Source organism: Jaculus jaculus, chromosome 3 (assembly GCF_020740685.1).
Source record: "Jaculus jaculus isolate mJacJac1 chromosome 3, mJacJac1.mat.Y.cur, whole genome shotgun sequence".
NCBI lineage: Eukaryota > Metazoa > Chordata > Mammalia > Rodentia > Dipodidae > Jaculus > Jaculus jaculus.
Genome location: NC_059104.1, coordinates 63,427,544 through 63,444,756, shown reverse-complemented (window position 1 = coordinate 63,444,756; position 17,213 = coordinate 63,427,544). Strand labels below are relative to the sequence as shown.

General features: G+C 36.0%; 1 protein-coding gene across 4 annotated transcripts in view; it reads left to right on the top strand.

The window, feature by feature from the left end:
* Positions 1–6,669, top strand: part of Ccdc122 (coiled-coil domain containing 122) — a 35,739-nt gene extending 29,070 nt beyond the window's left edge. For all 4 annotated transcript variants that reach the window (XM_045145766.1, XM_045145765.1, XM_045145767.1 and 1 more), the window contains one exon: positions 6,149–6,669. In XM_045145766.1, coding sequence (XP_045001701.1) covers positions 6,149–6,298 — 150 coding nt within the window. In that variant the 3' untranslated portion in view covers positions 6,299–6,669. The remainder of the gene's footprint in view (positions 1–6,148) is intronic.
* The last annotated feature ends 10,544 nt before the right edge of the window (positions 6,670–17,213 follow it).

Genomic DNA, 17,213 nt, shown 5'->3' with positions numbered 1-17,213 from the left:
CCTGGCTCAATGTTCCAGGACCCACGTAAGCCAAATGCACAAGGGAGTGCATACATCTAGAGTCCACTGTAGTGGCTGGAGGCCCTGATGCACCCATTCTCTCCCTCTTAAATTAATTAATTAATTAAAAATAATTAATTTTAAAATCTTGGCAAAGAATTTTCTAAACAAGTAATATAACTTGAGAATTCAACAAACTTAGTAAAGTCTAAGCAGTATAAATACAGAGGAAACTATATCTGAGGTCATTATAATGAAGATATTGAAAGACAAATACAATAAAAAATACTAAATCCAATATTAAATATATAAGAGCAATGATGAGACTAATTAATGATTGTTAAAAGTAGAAATACTGATAACTATTAAAAACAATATAAGGTCTCATTAAAGTATTGAGAAGGGGTTGGGAAGATGGCTCTATGGTTAAGAGTGCATGATTCTTGAGCATGAAGGCCTGAGTTCAATTCCCAGCATCCACATAGACAGGATGTTCTCTGGGGCTCACTGGGGCACTCAAGCCAGTCCATGTATCAATGAAATATGATAGAGGAGGGTACACATGCTTTAAATACCAAAAAAAAGGAAAGAAAAAAATCCATTGAATAAGAATTTTATGTCTTGTAGTAGACAACTTCAGGTCACTGAGATGAACTTCCAAACTAGGCAAAGTTATGGAGGAAGGGATATTTTATTGAAGCTTACAGATCCAGAGGAAGTTCCAAAATGGCAGAACTTGGCCCCCTCTTACAGAGAAAAAAGCCACACCACATACCACACTTCAGGGACTCCAGGCAGAACTAGGCACTTTGCATATCTTTAGATTGAAATGTCAAATCCACCACCACACCTTAGGGCTGGGCCCTAACATCTGCCCAGTGACACCTCCTCCATCCAGGTAGCTGGAAATTTAAGCTTTAATAAAACTGAATCTATTGCGGAAAATCCATTCAAATTGCCACATGTCCTAGGAAATTTTTTTTTTTTCAGAAGTAAGAGTGAAATAAATCTTCAGATAAGCTAAAATTGGTAAACTTTGTTTCTAACAGACTTGCATACAAGAAATACTAAGTAATGTTCTTTTGCTGAAAGGAAATAATACTATGAAGGAATTGAAATGGAAAATATATGGGTAAATAAGAATGACTTAAATTACTTAAGTCAACTAACAGTGTAAAATAAAGATAAAAATGTATTTTGGATGGTATAACATGCCATAAAATATACCTCAATAATAGATCTTTGCTAAAAAGTTTATGTTTTATATGAACTGGTATTAATATTAATTGAAAATAGAGGCTCAGCATGGTAATGCATGCCTTTAATCCCAGCACTCCAGAGACAAAGGCAGGAGGATTGATATAAATTCAAGGACTGCCTAAGAGTACATAGTGAATTCCAGGTCAACCTGAGTGAGACCCTATCTAAAAAAAAATAAAGAAAAAAAAAAAAGCCTGAACATCAATTGTGATACGTTTAGGATACATACTAAAATTCTTACGGCAACTTTTAAAAATAACTTTTTGCTTTATTTTTACCCAACAACTGCACATATTTCTAAAGTAAAATTTGGTGTTTTAATTCAAATATACACTGTAATAACCAAATCAGGGTGGTTATCCTATCTATCACCTTAAATAGTTATCAGTGTACCCACTCTACTCTGCTATTGTACACCAAACATTGTATCCCTTGACCAACCTGTTCCATCTTCCTCAGCCCTAACTTCAAATCACTAGTCAAGTCATCACACACACACACAGACACACACACACACACACACACACACACACACACACACACGATAGAAAAAGAAGAAATCCAGCCTTAATAAGTGTAGGAACTTAAATTCAAATAGCATAAATTGGGCTGGAGAGATGGCTTAGCAGTTAAGCACTTGCCTGTGAAGCCTAAGGACCCCGGTTCGAGGCTCGGTTCCCCAGGTCCCACGTTAGCCAGATGCACAAGGGGGCACACACGTCTGGAGTTCGTTTGCAGTGGCTGGAAGCCCTGGCTCGCCCATTCTATCACTGTCCTGCTATCTGTCTTTCTCTCTGTCTGTCACTCTCAAATAAATAAATAAATAAATAAATAAATTGAACAAATAGCATAAATTGATAAAATGCATATAGAAGAATAATATTATTGAAACTAAAGATTAAAAGAACTAGTAAAGTTTTTATTCACCAGTATAACATACTGAGCAAGAAATGAAATTAATAGGACCTATGTAAACAACTGTTTACCAACAAACAACTAGAATGAAACAAATTCCTTCATAAAATACTATAATACAAGGAGAAACTTAATTCATGTTTAGACCCATGAGCCATTTCAAATTAAGCTTTATGTGTGATGATGCAAAAATAAATGCAATTGAATTCATGATTAAAACCATCAGGAAAGCTCCAGATTAAGATCATCAGTGGTAAGTTGTAATGGTATAGTTAAGGCAGAAGTAATAATCAATGTACTCATTAAAAGATATAAGGGAATTCTTCCCAAGTCACTGTAGGTGGATAGCACAATCCTGATTGAAAAACATTAACAGGAGCCTTCCAGAAATAAAATTATACATTAATGTCTTTCATGCATGTTGATGCAAAACTCTGTAACAAAATTTCTCAAATTGAATTTAGCAATATATAAAAGGCTGACACATTATGAACAAACGGAAGTTATTCCAGAACTGCAATGTTTTAATTTTCAAAAATCAAACAATGGGTTCAATATATAACAAAATGATAGAAGCAAAACAGATACATAATCAACAGTTTCTAAAATAATATTAGGCACAACATGACACTGATTCATAGTAACAGTGCCCAGCAAATTAAAAATCAAAAGACAACTCCTCAACCTGATAAAAGCAATCTATAAATAATTACCATTAGAGACATTTTATTAACTAGTGAAATGTTAAATGTTTCTTCTCTAAAACTGCATAAAAACAAAGATGAAAAGATAACTAATCTTATACCATCTACATAACATTGTACCTGAAATCCTAATCAGTATTAACAAAGCAAGAATAAAATATAAGGTATGAATATTGGAAAAAAAGTAAATTATAATGCATATTTTTATGTAGAAAATACTAAAAAAAATTTAAAAGACTAAGGGAACTAGTAAATGTTCTTAGTAACAATTGAAAATTTTATTATACCAAAATATTAAAAGGTTAACATACACCTATTTTATTTCCCAACAATTCCTCTCTGTACTAGTTTGAATATCCCCCAATAGACTGGGGTGCTTTTATTAAAAAGCTTGTTATCAACTGCCTGGCTGGAGGAGGTGTCACTGGTGGCAACTCTGATTTCTAGCCCAAAGGTCTACAAAGCACTTGAGCTCTGCCGGGTTCCTTGCTGTTTTGGCTGCTTGTTTTATGCTGTTTGTTTATGGGTACACCTCTCTGCTTGGATTTGTGAAAGGGGGCCAACCTCTTCCACCACTATGGAACTTCCCCTGGATCTGTAAACTTCAAATCCCATTCCTTCCATAAAGTATGTCTGGCTTGGAGGTTCATCCAAGCAGCATGGAGCTTACTGTTTGGAGTTTTATCCTAGTAGTGTGGAGCTGACTACGACACTCTCCTATGCATTTATGTGAGAAAAATGAAAAATGTGTGCCTGAAAAATACTTGTATGGTCATATAGTGGCTTCATTCTTAGTATATTCCAAATAGAAATATCCCAAATGCCATAGAAAGGACATGGGATAAATAACCTGTGGTATATTTGTATAATAGATTTATGCATTGTGTATGAAGTGTCTCACCAAAAGACTCCTTTACTGAAGGCTAGTCCAGGGCTAACTGACAATAGACTGAAGTCTCTGAAACCATGAGCTAACTGATTTTCTTAGGTATTTGTCACAGCACCAGAACACTGGCTAGCCCAGTAAAATACCATATATACTATACTATAATGATCTATGGATTTGCACAAGAGTGTTTAAATTTGTCAGAAGTCATTGACATTGCCACTAACACATCTACATTTTCATTTCTATAGAAACATTTAAGTGTTTTAGATTAGATAGCTCATGCAGAGACATTTCATGAAATGTTCAAATGAAAGTAATGGAGCTCAAGTATTAAATGCAGCATTTTCTCCATTGTAAGTAGTTACATATGTGTTACATATACAGTGAAACTCTGAATAATACAAAATTTATACATACATTGTACATACATTCTTCTCAAAACATGGTAGCAGTTCATTTAATATTAAAGGTCTTAAGGTAGTTAATTCTAAGGCAGGTGACTACAAAAATTGCCTCATTGTTTATTCAGTAATTCATTCAACAAATTTATTGAATGCCAACCATCTGCCAATTATTTTTAGGTTTTGAAGATAGAGTGACAAAGTACATGAATGAAAATTATTGTCATGGAATTTTCAATTATAGCTGGAGAGAAAGCCATTAAAATAGTAGCACACATAGCATGTTATTTAAGAATAGAGTTAAGGAGCCAGGCATGGTAGCACATGTCTTTAATCCCGGCACTTTGGAGGCAGAAGTAGGAAGGATCACTGTGAGTTGGAGGCCACCTGAGACTACAGTGAATTCCTGGTCAGCCTGAGCTAGAGTGAGACCCTACCTGGAAAAAGGAAGGAAGGAAGGAAGGGAGGGAAGAAGAGAGGGAGGGAAAAAAGGGGTTAAGGACAAGAAACAGAGCACAGAAAATGGATAGGTAATTTATAATATGAGGTCAAACACTTGATCTTGCAGCTAACAAAAGCTTTACTGAGAAAGTTTCTTTTGGCAAAACCTGAAATACATGAAGGAACTAGTCGTATAGATATCTGAGAAAGCTCTCAGACGAAAGGCAAATTAAGTGCCAAATTCTTGAGGTAGGAATAGGCTGGGCTTAGGGAGTAGATGTGCAGTTGTCTGGAAGGTAGGGAACGAAGAAAAAGTACAGGAGATGAGGCCAGTGTTAACCTATGGACTCTTAATCCCTTGTCAGTGTGTTTTGGGGGTACTACATATGATTCTCTTGTTCTAATTTTTGCCTAGCTATCAAATATGCATTTCCTACAGGTGAAAGCATCTTATTCTCTGAAAAGGTACTACTCTTAGCTATCTAATGGTATTCAAGTTTTCAAAGTCAGCTTCCTACCAGCAGAAGCTAAACAAATCCCCTTTGGAAGCCACATGGTGACCTTTGCCTTCATGAAGTTACCTCTGGACCAAAACTTCATTTTGGCCTTATGTACTTAGAAACTTATTAGTGTCCCAGAGTTAGGGAGTCATTTTATTACAAGAATAAGAAAAACTTTCAGAAAGACCAGGTAATTTATGTCAGTCACAGTACTGCTTCTCCTTATAGGGGAAACTACCTTACTGGAGGCCATGTTTTCATAAGGTTGGTAATGAACAAGAAAATCAGTCTTTGAATACCTAAACTACTTTCCTCACTTATTACGTCTCTCTCTCTCTCTCTCTCTCTCATACGTGTGTGTGTGTGTGTGTGTGTGTGTGTGTATGTGTGTGTGTATTATATATTATTCATATGTATAGTCATATATATGAATAAATAGATAGTTACTCCAGGCATATTTCTTTTCAAAATATCTTATTTTATTTATTTATAATCAGTGAGAAATGGAGAGAAGAGACAAAGACAATGGGTATAGCAGAGCCTCCAGCTGCTGCAAACAGATGCATGTACCACTTTGTGCATGCATCCTGGGGAATTGAACCTGGATCCTTTGGCTTTGCAGCAAGCACTTTAGTCACTAAGCCATCTCTATAGCCCACTCCAGCCATATTCTATCATTGCATCAGTTTATTTAAAAATAACTATTTTGTTGTAATGAGATACCAGTATATGTCCATAATAGATAGCCATGAAATCTTGGTCAAATTGCTCTGTGATTTTTAAAGTTTATTTACCCATAAATGAAGGTAATAATATCCATATTATAAGATATGATGAGAATTTAATTATATGTAGAAAATTCTCAGTACTTCTGACATATAATTTGTTGGATACTTACACAAATCCTGTTTATACATTATCACTATTTATAATGTATAGCTTCTAATTAAGTGCTTCCCTCTAGTCAACAGAATATCTTTTATGGCATTTACTGTCTATTCTCACAAGCACTGTTGATGTGCTGTCTTCTTTTAATAGGTACAACATAAGAGATATGATGCAATTCTTAAGCGTTTACACTGTCAGGTGAACAAGCTTCAGTCAAATAGACGACAATGGCAGTGGAACATCCAGCAACTGGAAAAAACTGTGACTGAACTAAAAAAGTGCATTGGAATGAAAAAGTAACATGTAGGCAGGACAATGTGGAATACAGAGCCAACCAACAACACGGTGGGACAGCATACTGTGAAAATCCTTTGGACTCTTAACAGCAACCACCCAGAGTAAGAAGCCTGTCTTAATGACTCCCTGCCTTTTTTTTTCTTTTTCTTCCTTCCTTTCTCTTTCTTTCTCTCTCTTTTTTCTTTCTCTATATCTTTCTTGCATTTTTTTCTGAATCAGTTATCCATTGATACCTTCCAGTCCTACAGTGGACAGAATTAAGTAGACAGTAGCAATGCTTATGGGAGAATATTTAAATCAAATGTATATTATACTCATAAAGGCCTGTTTATAATGTTGTCACTACCCTACAAAGTAAAAATTTAGAAGAAAAGAAACAATTGAATTTTCAATTATTTAAATTGTTGAAATATTAAAAACATAGTCCATTTCAAACTTTTATTAGTGCTTGCTTTTTTATAACTTCTTCATAGTAGCCCATAAATATTAATATTCACAACAATGTTTTATATTTAATGCTTCAAATATTTCATTCACTTTTTTCTTTTCTCTAGGCAAAGCCATCATTCTCCCTTGTCATTAAGTAACATATTTTAAAGTGTTACAGTGAGTAAAATTTTTGTTCACTTTTCAATCTAGAAGTTCTATATTCCTATTTTGGGATTAAATTAAAGTCATAACATCACATAAGGCAAACATACAATCAAACTCTTAAAAGAAGTATTAACCAGTGTTTCCTCATTGGAAGGCAAATATGTCCTTAGAAATAAGTCAATCACTCTTTAAGATCAAAGTGCTCTCTTTAATGGCTGAATTGACTCAAATATATAGAAACAAAAGAAGATTTCAATTATTAAGTGTAGAGTTTTAAATTATTCACTTGTAGAATTAAATGATTTCAAAGCAGCAACATCAAGAAAATATTTCAAATTCATTTTCTCCTCACCTTTCTATGCGCTTAACATTCAGTAAGTATGGAGCTGATATAAAACCTGATATTAGTAATCTCATTATGTCTGACATTAATAGTCTTAGCATGGCTTATCATGGCTTACTATGGTTAACACTTCAAATGGCTTAGGCAGTTACATAATCAGCTTTGTTCCATGACTCAGAAGCACAGCTACCACTGAAAATGGTTAAACTCAGATTGTGGAGAGTATTCATTGTGCTCAGCTGGAGACGAGGTTGGACACAGATGCTCAGTATATGGATATTTGTTAGCATCACTTGTACATTAAGAGGTCTTATAGTTCAGAATTTTAAGTACATCTTAGAAAAAAAAAAAAAACTCTGGTTTCCTAATCTCTTTTTAAGTTAATAATGTCCAAAATCACTAATGCCTTAAATTATTGTTTCAGAAAAATCCAGTGTGAAAAAACTGATGAGTAGGTGGAAGATGCTAAGAAACCAATTTCACAGATATAGATAGACAAACGTAGATATATCTACGTCAATACTACCATCCTGGGTCAGAGGCATCACCCAGGGTAGCAGCAAGACAGAGACAAGTGGATCCCTGTAACTTGTGTCTTAGAGGGAGGAGGTTTCAAAAGAGTGCTTTTCATCCAAGTCATAGTGCACCTGGTTTTATCTCAAATGGCCATCTATGAATTCAAGCATATTCTTCCTGCTTCTAGTGCCAGGGTCTGGGCTTTAGGATCTACATAACACTCTAACGCCTTTTTTTTTTTTTTTTTTAATTTATTTGAGAGCGACAGACACAGAGAGAAAGACAGATAGAGGGAGAGAGAGAGAATGGGCGCGCCAGGGCTTCCAGCCTCTGCAAACGAACTCCAGACGCATGCGCCCCCTTGTGCATCTGGCTAACGTGGGACCTGGGGAACTGAGCCTCGAACTGGGGTCCTTAGGCTTCACAGGCAAGCGCTTAACCACTAAGCCATCTCTCCAGCCCTCTAACGCCTTTTTTAAAAAAAAAAAAACCTTTGTCTGATAGGAAACCACGGCAGGCCAAGGCTTCTCAGAAGCCACCATAGCAGTTACAACTTAAGACCTGCCCTAAATTCAGGTCAAACTAGAACCCTACAAAGATACAATGATGTATCTGAAACTTCATTTTAAAATTAAGTTAGATAGGAAGTAGATTTAGTCTATTTCAGCATATGTACCATATTTGAGAAAAAAAAGTTCTTATTTTTTTGATAACGATATACCTATTTTAAATTTTTGATAAATCATTTGAATGAGACTTTCATCTTAATCAAGAAGAAATGGATGTGGTGGCTGATGCTTGTAATCCTGGCACAGGACAAGCTGATGCAGGAGGAGTACTGTGAATCCAATGTAACATAGTGAATATCAGGTGAGCGTGGGCTATAGTATAAGATGCTTATCTCAAACAGCAACAATAAAAAGATAAGTTACATTTAAGACAAACCCAAGCTTGATGATTTCGTAGATATAATATCTCACCATAGTCATAAAGTCTGAAGATAGAAAGCTGTGATATTTATTTTATTTCTATATAACTAAGAACATCAGCTCCGATATTAGTCTCTTTTTTTATTACTGTAACAAAATATTTGAGGCTAGGTACTTATAAAGAAAGGAAGTTTATTTAGCTCACAGTTTGGGTCCACACAGCCCAGCCCCTGATCTGGCCAGGGAAAAGTCACTTCATGGTGGATGGCATTTGGGTAGATCACAAGCAGGAATGGCAGATTACATTTCAAAATAAGAAGTCAAAGAGCTGCTTGGAGCTAACTGGGGCTCCAGAAGAACTAGTATAATTCTGTTTGAGGGCACCATCCCGGAAGTCCCAAGAAACTACCACTAGGCCTTGCTTCTTAAAGGCCCCACCACCTCAGCCACATGGCAAGGAGACCAAGCCCTCAACACATGAGCCTCGGCATATTCCATCCAAACTATGACACAGTCTGTCTCACACAGGCTTGTAGTTTCAAACTGCCTCTTAGGCAAACAACAATTCTCTTTAAAAATATTTTGTCCCTTGGGATCATAAGTTGTTTTGTCATCCGGGTAAGTTTGTGGTCTAGGTGCCATTAACTGGCCCCAGCATTCTGCCTGGTCAGTGCTGGGCCTGCAGCTGCTCTCTCTAGCCTTCACATTCAGCTTCATTGTCTGGGCACAGAGTCTTTGTCCTATTTAATTGCCTCTCTGGGTATTTTGACCATATTTTATCTCACTGGATTCTTCCAGGCTCTGATTTCTGATTTAAACATGCAAATGGTTCTCTTTATTTTGAGGGTTCTGCAAGTTCTTTTTAATCTCCCCAAATATCAAGTCTTCTAAAGCTATGATTTCAAGATACTGTTTCTACTGTGAACTTCAAAGCCAACAAGTGAATTCTTAGTTCTTTGCAGTATCTGTCCTGGGTACATGAGGCTGTGTACAAATAGAGTGGGGTTTATTTAGGTAAGTTTTGGTGGCTTCAAACCCACACAGCCCAGCATCTGCTCTAGAAATGGTTACTTTAACTCATAGTGGATCATGGTGGAAACAAGAAAATGTAATAAATGCAAGGAAGCAGCAAGAAAAAGAACTACAGTTAATATTTTAAAATATTAGCTTCTGGGCTGGAGAGATGGCTTAGCGGTTAAATGCTTGCCTGTGAAGCCTAAGGACCCCGGTTCGAGGCTCGGTTCCCCAGGTCCCATGTTAGCCAGATGCACAAGGGGGCGCACGTGTCTGGAGTTCGTTTGTAGAGGCTGGAAGCCCTGGCGTGCCCATTCTCTCTCTATCCCTCTATCTGTCTTTCTTTCTGTGTCTGTCGCTCTCAAATAAATAAATAAATAAATAATTTTTTAAAAAAAAGATTTAAAATATTAGCTTCTAACATATGCAGTCTATGGGAAATTTATGGTTGAACAACAGGAACAGAAAATGATTTTTAAAATATTTTATCTATTTTTTATTTATTTAAGAGAGAGGCAGATAGATAGAGAATATGTGCTCCAGAGCCTCTAGGCATTGCAAACAAATACCAGACACATGTACCAACCTTGTGCATCTGGCTTTATGTGGGTACTAGGTTCTTTGGCTTTTTAGGCAAGGACCTTAACCTATAATCTATCTCTCCAGCCCTTGATAGCAATTTTTAAACCCAATTTCTAAATACCATGGGGAGCATCAGATTATATGTATTAAAGCCAGTTATGCCAGCCATCACGAATACTTTCATGGCTAATAAAAATGATTTTTATGGAGCTGGTGCTAGGGGGATTACCCAGCAGTTAAGATGCTTTCCTGCAAAGCCTAAGGACCCAGCTTCAATTCTACAGTACCCACATAAAGCCAAGTGCACAAGGTTGGCAAATTCGTCTGGAGATTTTTTTCAGTAGCTAGAGGCCCTGGAGCACCCATTCTCTCTCTGTATATATCTGCCTCTTTCTCTCTCACATGCTTACTCAAATAAATAACAATATTAAAAAATGATTTTTACATATTATCTTTTAGAATATGTCCTTTTCAGAAAAGTGATTAATCATGCTATTTTTCAACACTGTAACACTACACAGTGAATGATGTGTTGAATAAACGTGCCATGCTCTATTTGACAAATGGCATATATTATTTCATTTAATTATGAAAACAAGGTTAAGACCTATATTATTATCTATGATCTACACTAGGATGAACTAAAGCTTAGACATGTTATATGATTTGCCTAAGATACAATCACACAGCTCAGCCAGGGGTTTAGTTGAAATCCAAAGCCCTATTTCATCTATGTGACACTCCCAGAAAATACTTCTAAGAGTCAACTTAACTATAAATGAACAATCATTTCTATATTTAATGTGTCATTTTTGTAGAGTAGAGACATGAAGTAGATTTGACTAAACTATATATAGTTAAATATAAACAGTGCTTAAATGAATAAGTACAATGATGGTCAGTGTCTGGAAACATTTTGTTTAAGGAAAATGGAATTCTGTTTATAAAAATTGCTTTGAAGACTTAAGGTTCTCATAGGAGATCGCAAATGAAACTTGAAGTTCTTTATCACCTTACAGTGATCATGGTATTTGCAGTTAGCCACAAAAGTGGCCAAAGGCCTCATAATAGTTTTGATTTGGGATTACCATAAGTGGTAGTCCATAATTCAGAAGAATGTGTAGTTTTGATTTGCTAGTTTCTCATATTTCAGTTGCTCATACTTTAAGTATTATAAATATTTTATTTTTTATTAGCTAATGATTATTGAAGCTACTGATTAGAAACTAAAAGTTTTGTTCCTATTGCAAATAACCTACATTATTTTATTTTATTTTTTAAACATTTTCTTGTACTACCTCAACAAAAATTTGTTCTTTTTGTTTGTTTGTTTAAATTATTTATTTGAAAGTGACAGACAGAGAGAAGAAGAGGGAGAGAGAGAGAATGGGCACACCAGGGCCTCCAGCCACTGCAAACTCCAGATGCATCTGGCCCCTTGTGCATCTGGCTAACGTGGATCCTGGGGAATTGAGCCTCAAACCAGGGTCCTTAGGCTTCACAGGCAAGAGATTAACTGCTAAGCCATCTCTCTAGCCCTGTTATTTTATTTTATAAAGCATTTCTAGTAGAAATGCTTTTTCCTTGCTGAAAATTTGGCAATGTAAGGAGTAGGTCATATTTATCATGTTTTCTACCATACAATACCTTTTCTTTAATGTTACTGTACTATGACTAAAACCAAAAAAAAAAAAAAGCTAAATTGGAACAGATACTAATAGCAGAATATGTTATTCATGGCATAGCTAAGAATGGGATGTTCCAAACTGCTTTTTATTTTCTGTACTGTTCCATTTACATGATGGCTGTGAGCCCTGGCTCTTTAGAAAAAAATAAAAACAGCATATGATTTGGTAATGACAGGCTTGCTGTTTACTTAAATCAGTGAAGACAGACATGAAGTAATGAGACTTCAGCCTCTTAATTAATGAGATGATGGGTTTCAAAAGCAAGCCCAGAGTTTGTGTGATAGTTTTAAAAGGCTTCTTACCTAAAAAGCTCTCTGAAATGAAAGTCATGTCAAAATTGGAATAAAACGCTGAAATTACAGCATTTTGCCAGCTTGCTCAGTCACGTAGCGTCACTGAGTAATTTAGAGGCAGTGATAATTCATCGTCAGTCTAAGATAAATTTTCAAATTTTTCAAAGTATATAAGACATCCACTTCATATGCCTTCATTTATTACTCCCTCAAATTATTTTATACAGGATACACATATACAGGCTTGGCAAAGAAGCTTCCTCAAGGTGCTCTCAAAAATCTTGCTCTTGGATTCTTTGTATATCTAACAAAAAGGAAAAATAGTGAGCATTCAATGTGTGAAGGTATTTTTTCTCCCATGACCTAGTGTTAAGTAACTCATGCACAGATGTAACCCGATGTCAGCACATCGACTAGGCTGAAAGTTTTACATGATTTTCTCTTCACATTTTCCATAAAGCCTGTGTCCCTCTGTGAGTTTTTAATTTCTTAAATTGAGTCCTTTGCAAGGATCCCTCTTGTACGCAGCTTCACATTGCTGGAATGAATGTCCACATCAGACACAATTTATGATAGATGGTAGGAAGGCATTTCTTTGAAGCTTACAGATCCAGGGAAAGTTTCATAATGGTGGGAGAAGCTGGTTCTCAATCATAAATCCAAGCAGAGAGAGAAACCATCAGCCAGCAAACACCAAGAAGCAACAAACATAAAATCTGGCAGCAAACAAGGACCCAGGCAGATTTCAATCCTCTCTGCATACCTGTGGGCAGGAATTCAGGTGACGCACCCCCTGTGACACACCCTTATAAGAGGAGTGTGCCTAATACAGGGCTGAGGCTGCAAACTCAATAAAACACCTGAATCTAAGGGGAGCGTACATTCAAACTATCTTTATGTGCATTATTAACTTTGCTGGACAATTACATAACACTGGATTTGAATTTTATTTGAATTTATGGGTCCTATAGATGTGTACAAGACAGAGTCAACCTGTTTATAACCCTTTATAAGAATATTCCTCTTCAGGCCGGGCGTGGTGGCGCACGCCTTTAATCCCAGCACTTGGGAGGCAGAGATAGGAGGATCGCCGAGAGTTCAAGGCCACCCTGAGACTACACAGTGAATTCCAGGTCAGCCTGAGCCAGAGTGAGACCCTACCTCGAAAAACAAAACAATACAAAACCAAAAAAAAAGAATATTCCTCTTCAGAGCCTTTCAAACTCAATGTAGTTTCTTAATAATGATTTTCTTTCTTTCTTGTTCCTTTTGTCTCTTTGCATCAAAAATGTCACTTCCTCATTCACACCTTTCCTAATTCTATGCCTGAACAGTCTTTAAGTCTTTAAGCTTTAATTCTCACATTTATAATTCCAGAGATGAACCTACTGGCATAAGGATAGATCCCAAACACTGAAAAACATTTTTCTGTTTACAGCTGGCTTGTGCTAGAGAACGTACCTTTCCTTTGAAATGCTTCACAGAGAAGTCTTTTCTCAGAAACACTGTGTAATAGACAGAGTCAGTGCTGTGCCCAGATCCTGTCAGATCTGCTATAATCTTTCCTGAGCAGTCTTCTCACAATCGCTTTGGCTCCTGATTGCCCTTCCCTAAGGCTTTCTCAGGGAGGTGCTTTATCCATAAAAGGATGGCATTTCATCTTTGATTCTTTTCTCTTCACTGTTCTTGCTTGCCTTCCTGGTTTCTCTGGGGAAAACGTCAATAACAGATCACTTACTCAAGAGTCTTCATCTGGGAGTCGACTTTGGGAAATCCCAAACTAAGGTGCCTCACAAAAGTCATCACATATTGAAGTCTCTTTTTTTTTTTTTAAGCCATGACTGTTCTGCTCCTATTTCATCAAATCAAGTCCACAAACAACAGCAGCCAAAATACCACCACCACAGCCACCACAAAGGAATAAAGAAATAAGAAAAATGATCAAAACCTTTGAAATATAATCACTGTCTCTCTCCAATTTTAATACGATTTATTTGCTTTAATAAAAACAGAGCAAGCCAATAGGCACAAACTTCATTATATATATTTAATACTCCAATAAAAGCACACTATTAAGGACTTCTGATAATGAAGATGGCATCCTAGAAGCCATTCCAAAAAAATGTGTGAAAAAAGATCCATGATAACACATAACACACTCTTCTACTAAAAAGGGAAGGTATCATATGTGACTCTCCAGATCCTACGTAAGCCAGATAAACAAGGTAACAAAAAATAAGACTGATAAAACCCTGGAAAACTGTTCAAAAGAAAAATGCAAATAAAAAAGATTAGAAATGAAAATGGAGATGATATAATGGATACCAGTGAATTTTGGAGTATTATCAATATACATCTCCAAAATCTATTTCCACAAAACTTGAAAGTCTGGAAGAACTGGGTCAATTACTGGACTCATACCACCTACTGAAACTAAACCCAGAAAAGATTAATTACCTGAAATGAGATTGAAAATGTAATTAAAAGCTTCCTAACAGCAACAACAGCAGCAGCAGCCACAGGCCGAGATGGCTTCACTGCTGAATTCTATCAAACCTTCATTGAAGAAACAAAACCATTATTTCTCAAGTTATTCCACACAATTGAAAAGAAGAAAATACTTCCTGATTCCTTCTATGAAGGCAGCATTACACTAATACCTAAACCAGACAGAGACCCAACAGGAAAAGAAATTTATAGACTAATATCCCTGATGGGCTTACACACAAAAATTCTCAGTTATATTTTTGCAGACTGAATGCAACATCATATCAAAAGTATCCACCTCAATCAAGTATATTTCACCCCAGGGACACAGTGATAATTCACATATGAAAATCAATAAAAATAACACATCACATAGATTTAAGCACAAGACTCACATGATCATTTCAATTGATACAGAACAGAATGGGGTGACCACTGACCACTCCTTTCCAACAAAGTGCTTGAAGACTTAGCTCAAGTAATGAGGCAGGGGAAATAAGCAAAATGGGTATAAGTTAGAAATGAAGAAGTCAAACTTGCTATATTTACAGATGACAGGATTCTTTATATAAGTGTGCTGAAAGACTCCACAAGAAGTTTCCTAGAAGTAATAAATTCCTTCAGACAATTGGCAAGATATAAAATCAGTACACAAAAATCAGTAGCCTTAAGTGCAAGGTCACACATGCCCACTAGGTGGCATGAGCATCAGAGTTTGATAGCAATGGCTGAGGTCCTAGCATGCCAATTCTCTCTCTCACCCTCTGTTTTTCTATCTCCCTCCTCCTCTCTCTCACTGTCTCTAAAATAAAAATTAAAAAAAAAAAAAAACAATCAGGGCTGGAGAGATGGCTTAATGGTTAAGGCATATGCCTTCAAAGCCTAAAGACCCAGGTTTGATTTTCCAGGTCCTACATAAGCCAGATGTACAAGGTAGAGCATGCATCTAGAGTTCATTTGCAGTGGCTGGAGGCCCTGGCGTGCCCTTCTCACTTTCTCTTTCTCTCCCCCTCCCTGTCTCTGTCTCAAATAAATAAATAAAATAGATAAATAAAATGTTTAAAATTTTTTTAAAAAACCAATCAGTATCCTTTACCAATGACAAACATAGGGAAAGAACTCAATGAAGCAGTCCCATTTACAATAGTCACAAAAATATTTAAATATCTTAGAATATCTCAAACAAGGATGTGAAAGATCTAGACAATAAAAGTATAAAAACACTGAAGAAATTGAAGAAGCTACGAGAAGATGGAGAGACCTCCCATGTTCATGGATCAGAAAAATTAATATTGTGAAAATGGTCATTCTACCAAAAGCAATATACAGATTCAATACACTAATCAAAATTCAAGCAGCATTTTTCACAGAACTAGAAAACATAGTCTGAGAATTCATATGGAAGCACAAAGGCCTCAGATAGCTAAGTGTATCCTCTGCAAAAGGAATACCTCTAGTGGAAGCACCATACATTATTTCAAGACATACTATAAAGCCACAGTAATAAAAACAGCTTGGTACTGATACAAAAACAGACCTGTAGATCAATGTATCAGAATAGAAGATCTAGGTATAAGTTCCTCCAACTATAGTTAGCTAGTCTTTGACAAAGAGACCAAAAATGCATGCTGGCACTGGAAAAACACATGATTTGTTCATACAGTGAAGTTTCTAATTAATAAAAAGTACACCATTAGCTAGTTTGTATGATTAATCTTTTTGATATTAATGTCCTTAGCAATTACCATGTTGTTATAAATAATGAATTTAATAGATACAGGGTGACTCTGGAACTCTAAGGTAAGAGCTCAGTGCCTTTTTTCAACTGTTTTGAGATCCTATGACTTTAGACAGATTTATGAGAAGATTCATACAAGCAGACTAAAAGGCAACAGTTTACAAAAATACTTTGGCTGCTTTCATTCCAGATGACAAAGACAGGGGCAGAGACAAAGGTATTTCATGTATACGCTTGCAGATCCTATGTCCTCACATTATCAACCTGGATCTCTCAAGTCATTCCCTGTCTTTTACATTCTTTAAAATTAGCAGCTGTCAGACTTACTCATTTCTTTTTCCAGCTACAGCCCAAGAACACTAGAGAAGTAGTCTGAAATAGCTCAAGAGTAACTAAGACTGTTATAAGGCAATGTGGATCTAAAGGATAAAGGTAGAATAACCAAAGTGTACCATTGGCCACCACTGCTTCAGAGTATTTATAGCACCTTTAAGAATATCTGTTTTCAGTAATAAGTTCCAACATCCCTGATAATTTTACTCTATGAAAGTAAAAAATTAGGAATAATTTCTCAGAAATAATCATTAGTGCTATAAAAATGATTTTATCAGTATTATACCAAGTCAGTATATCCCCACCCTCTTTCACATCCTTGTTTGAGATATTCCAAGGTATTTAAATATTTTCGTGACTATTGTAAAAAACATTTGTAAATATTAATATTACCAGTCCTC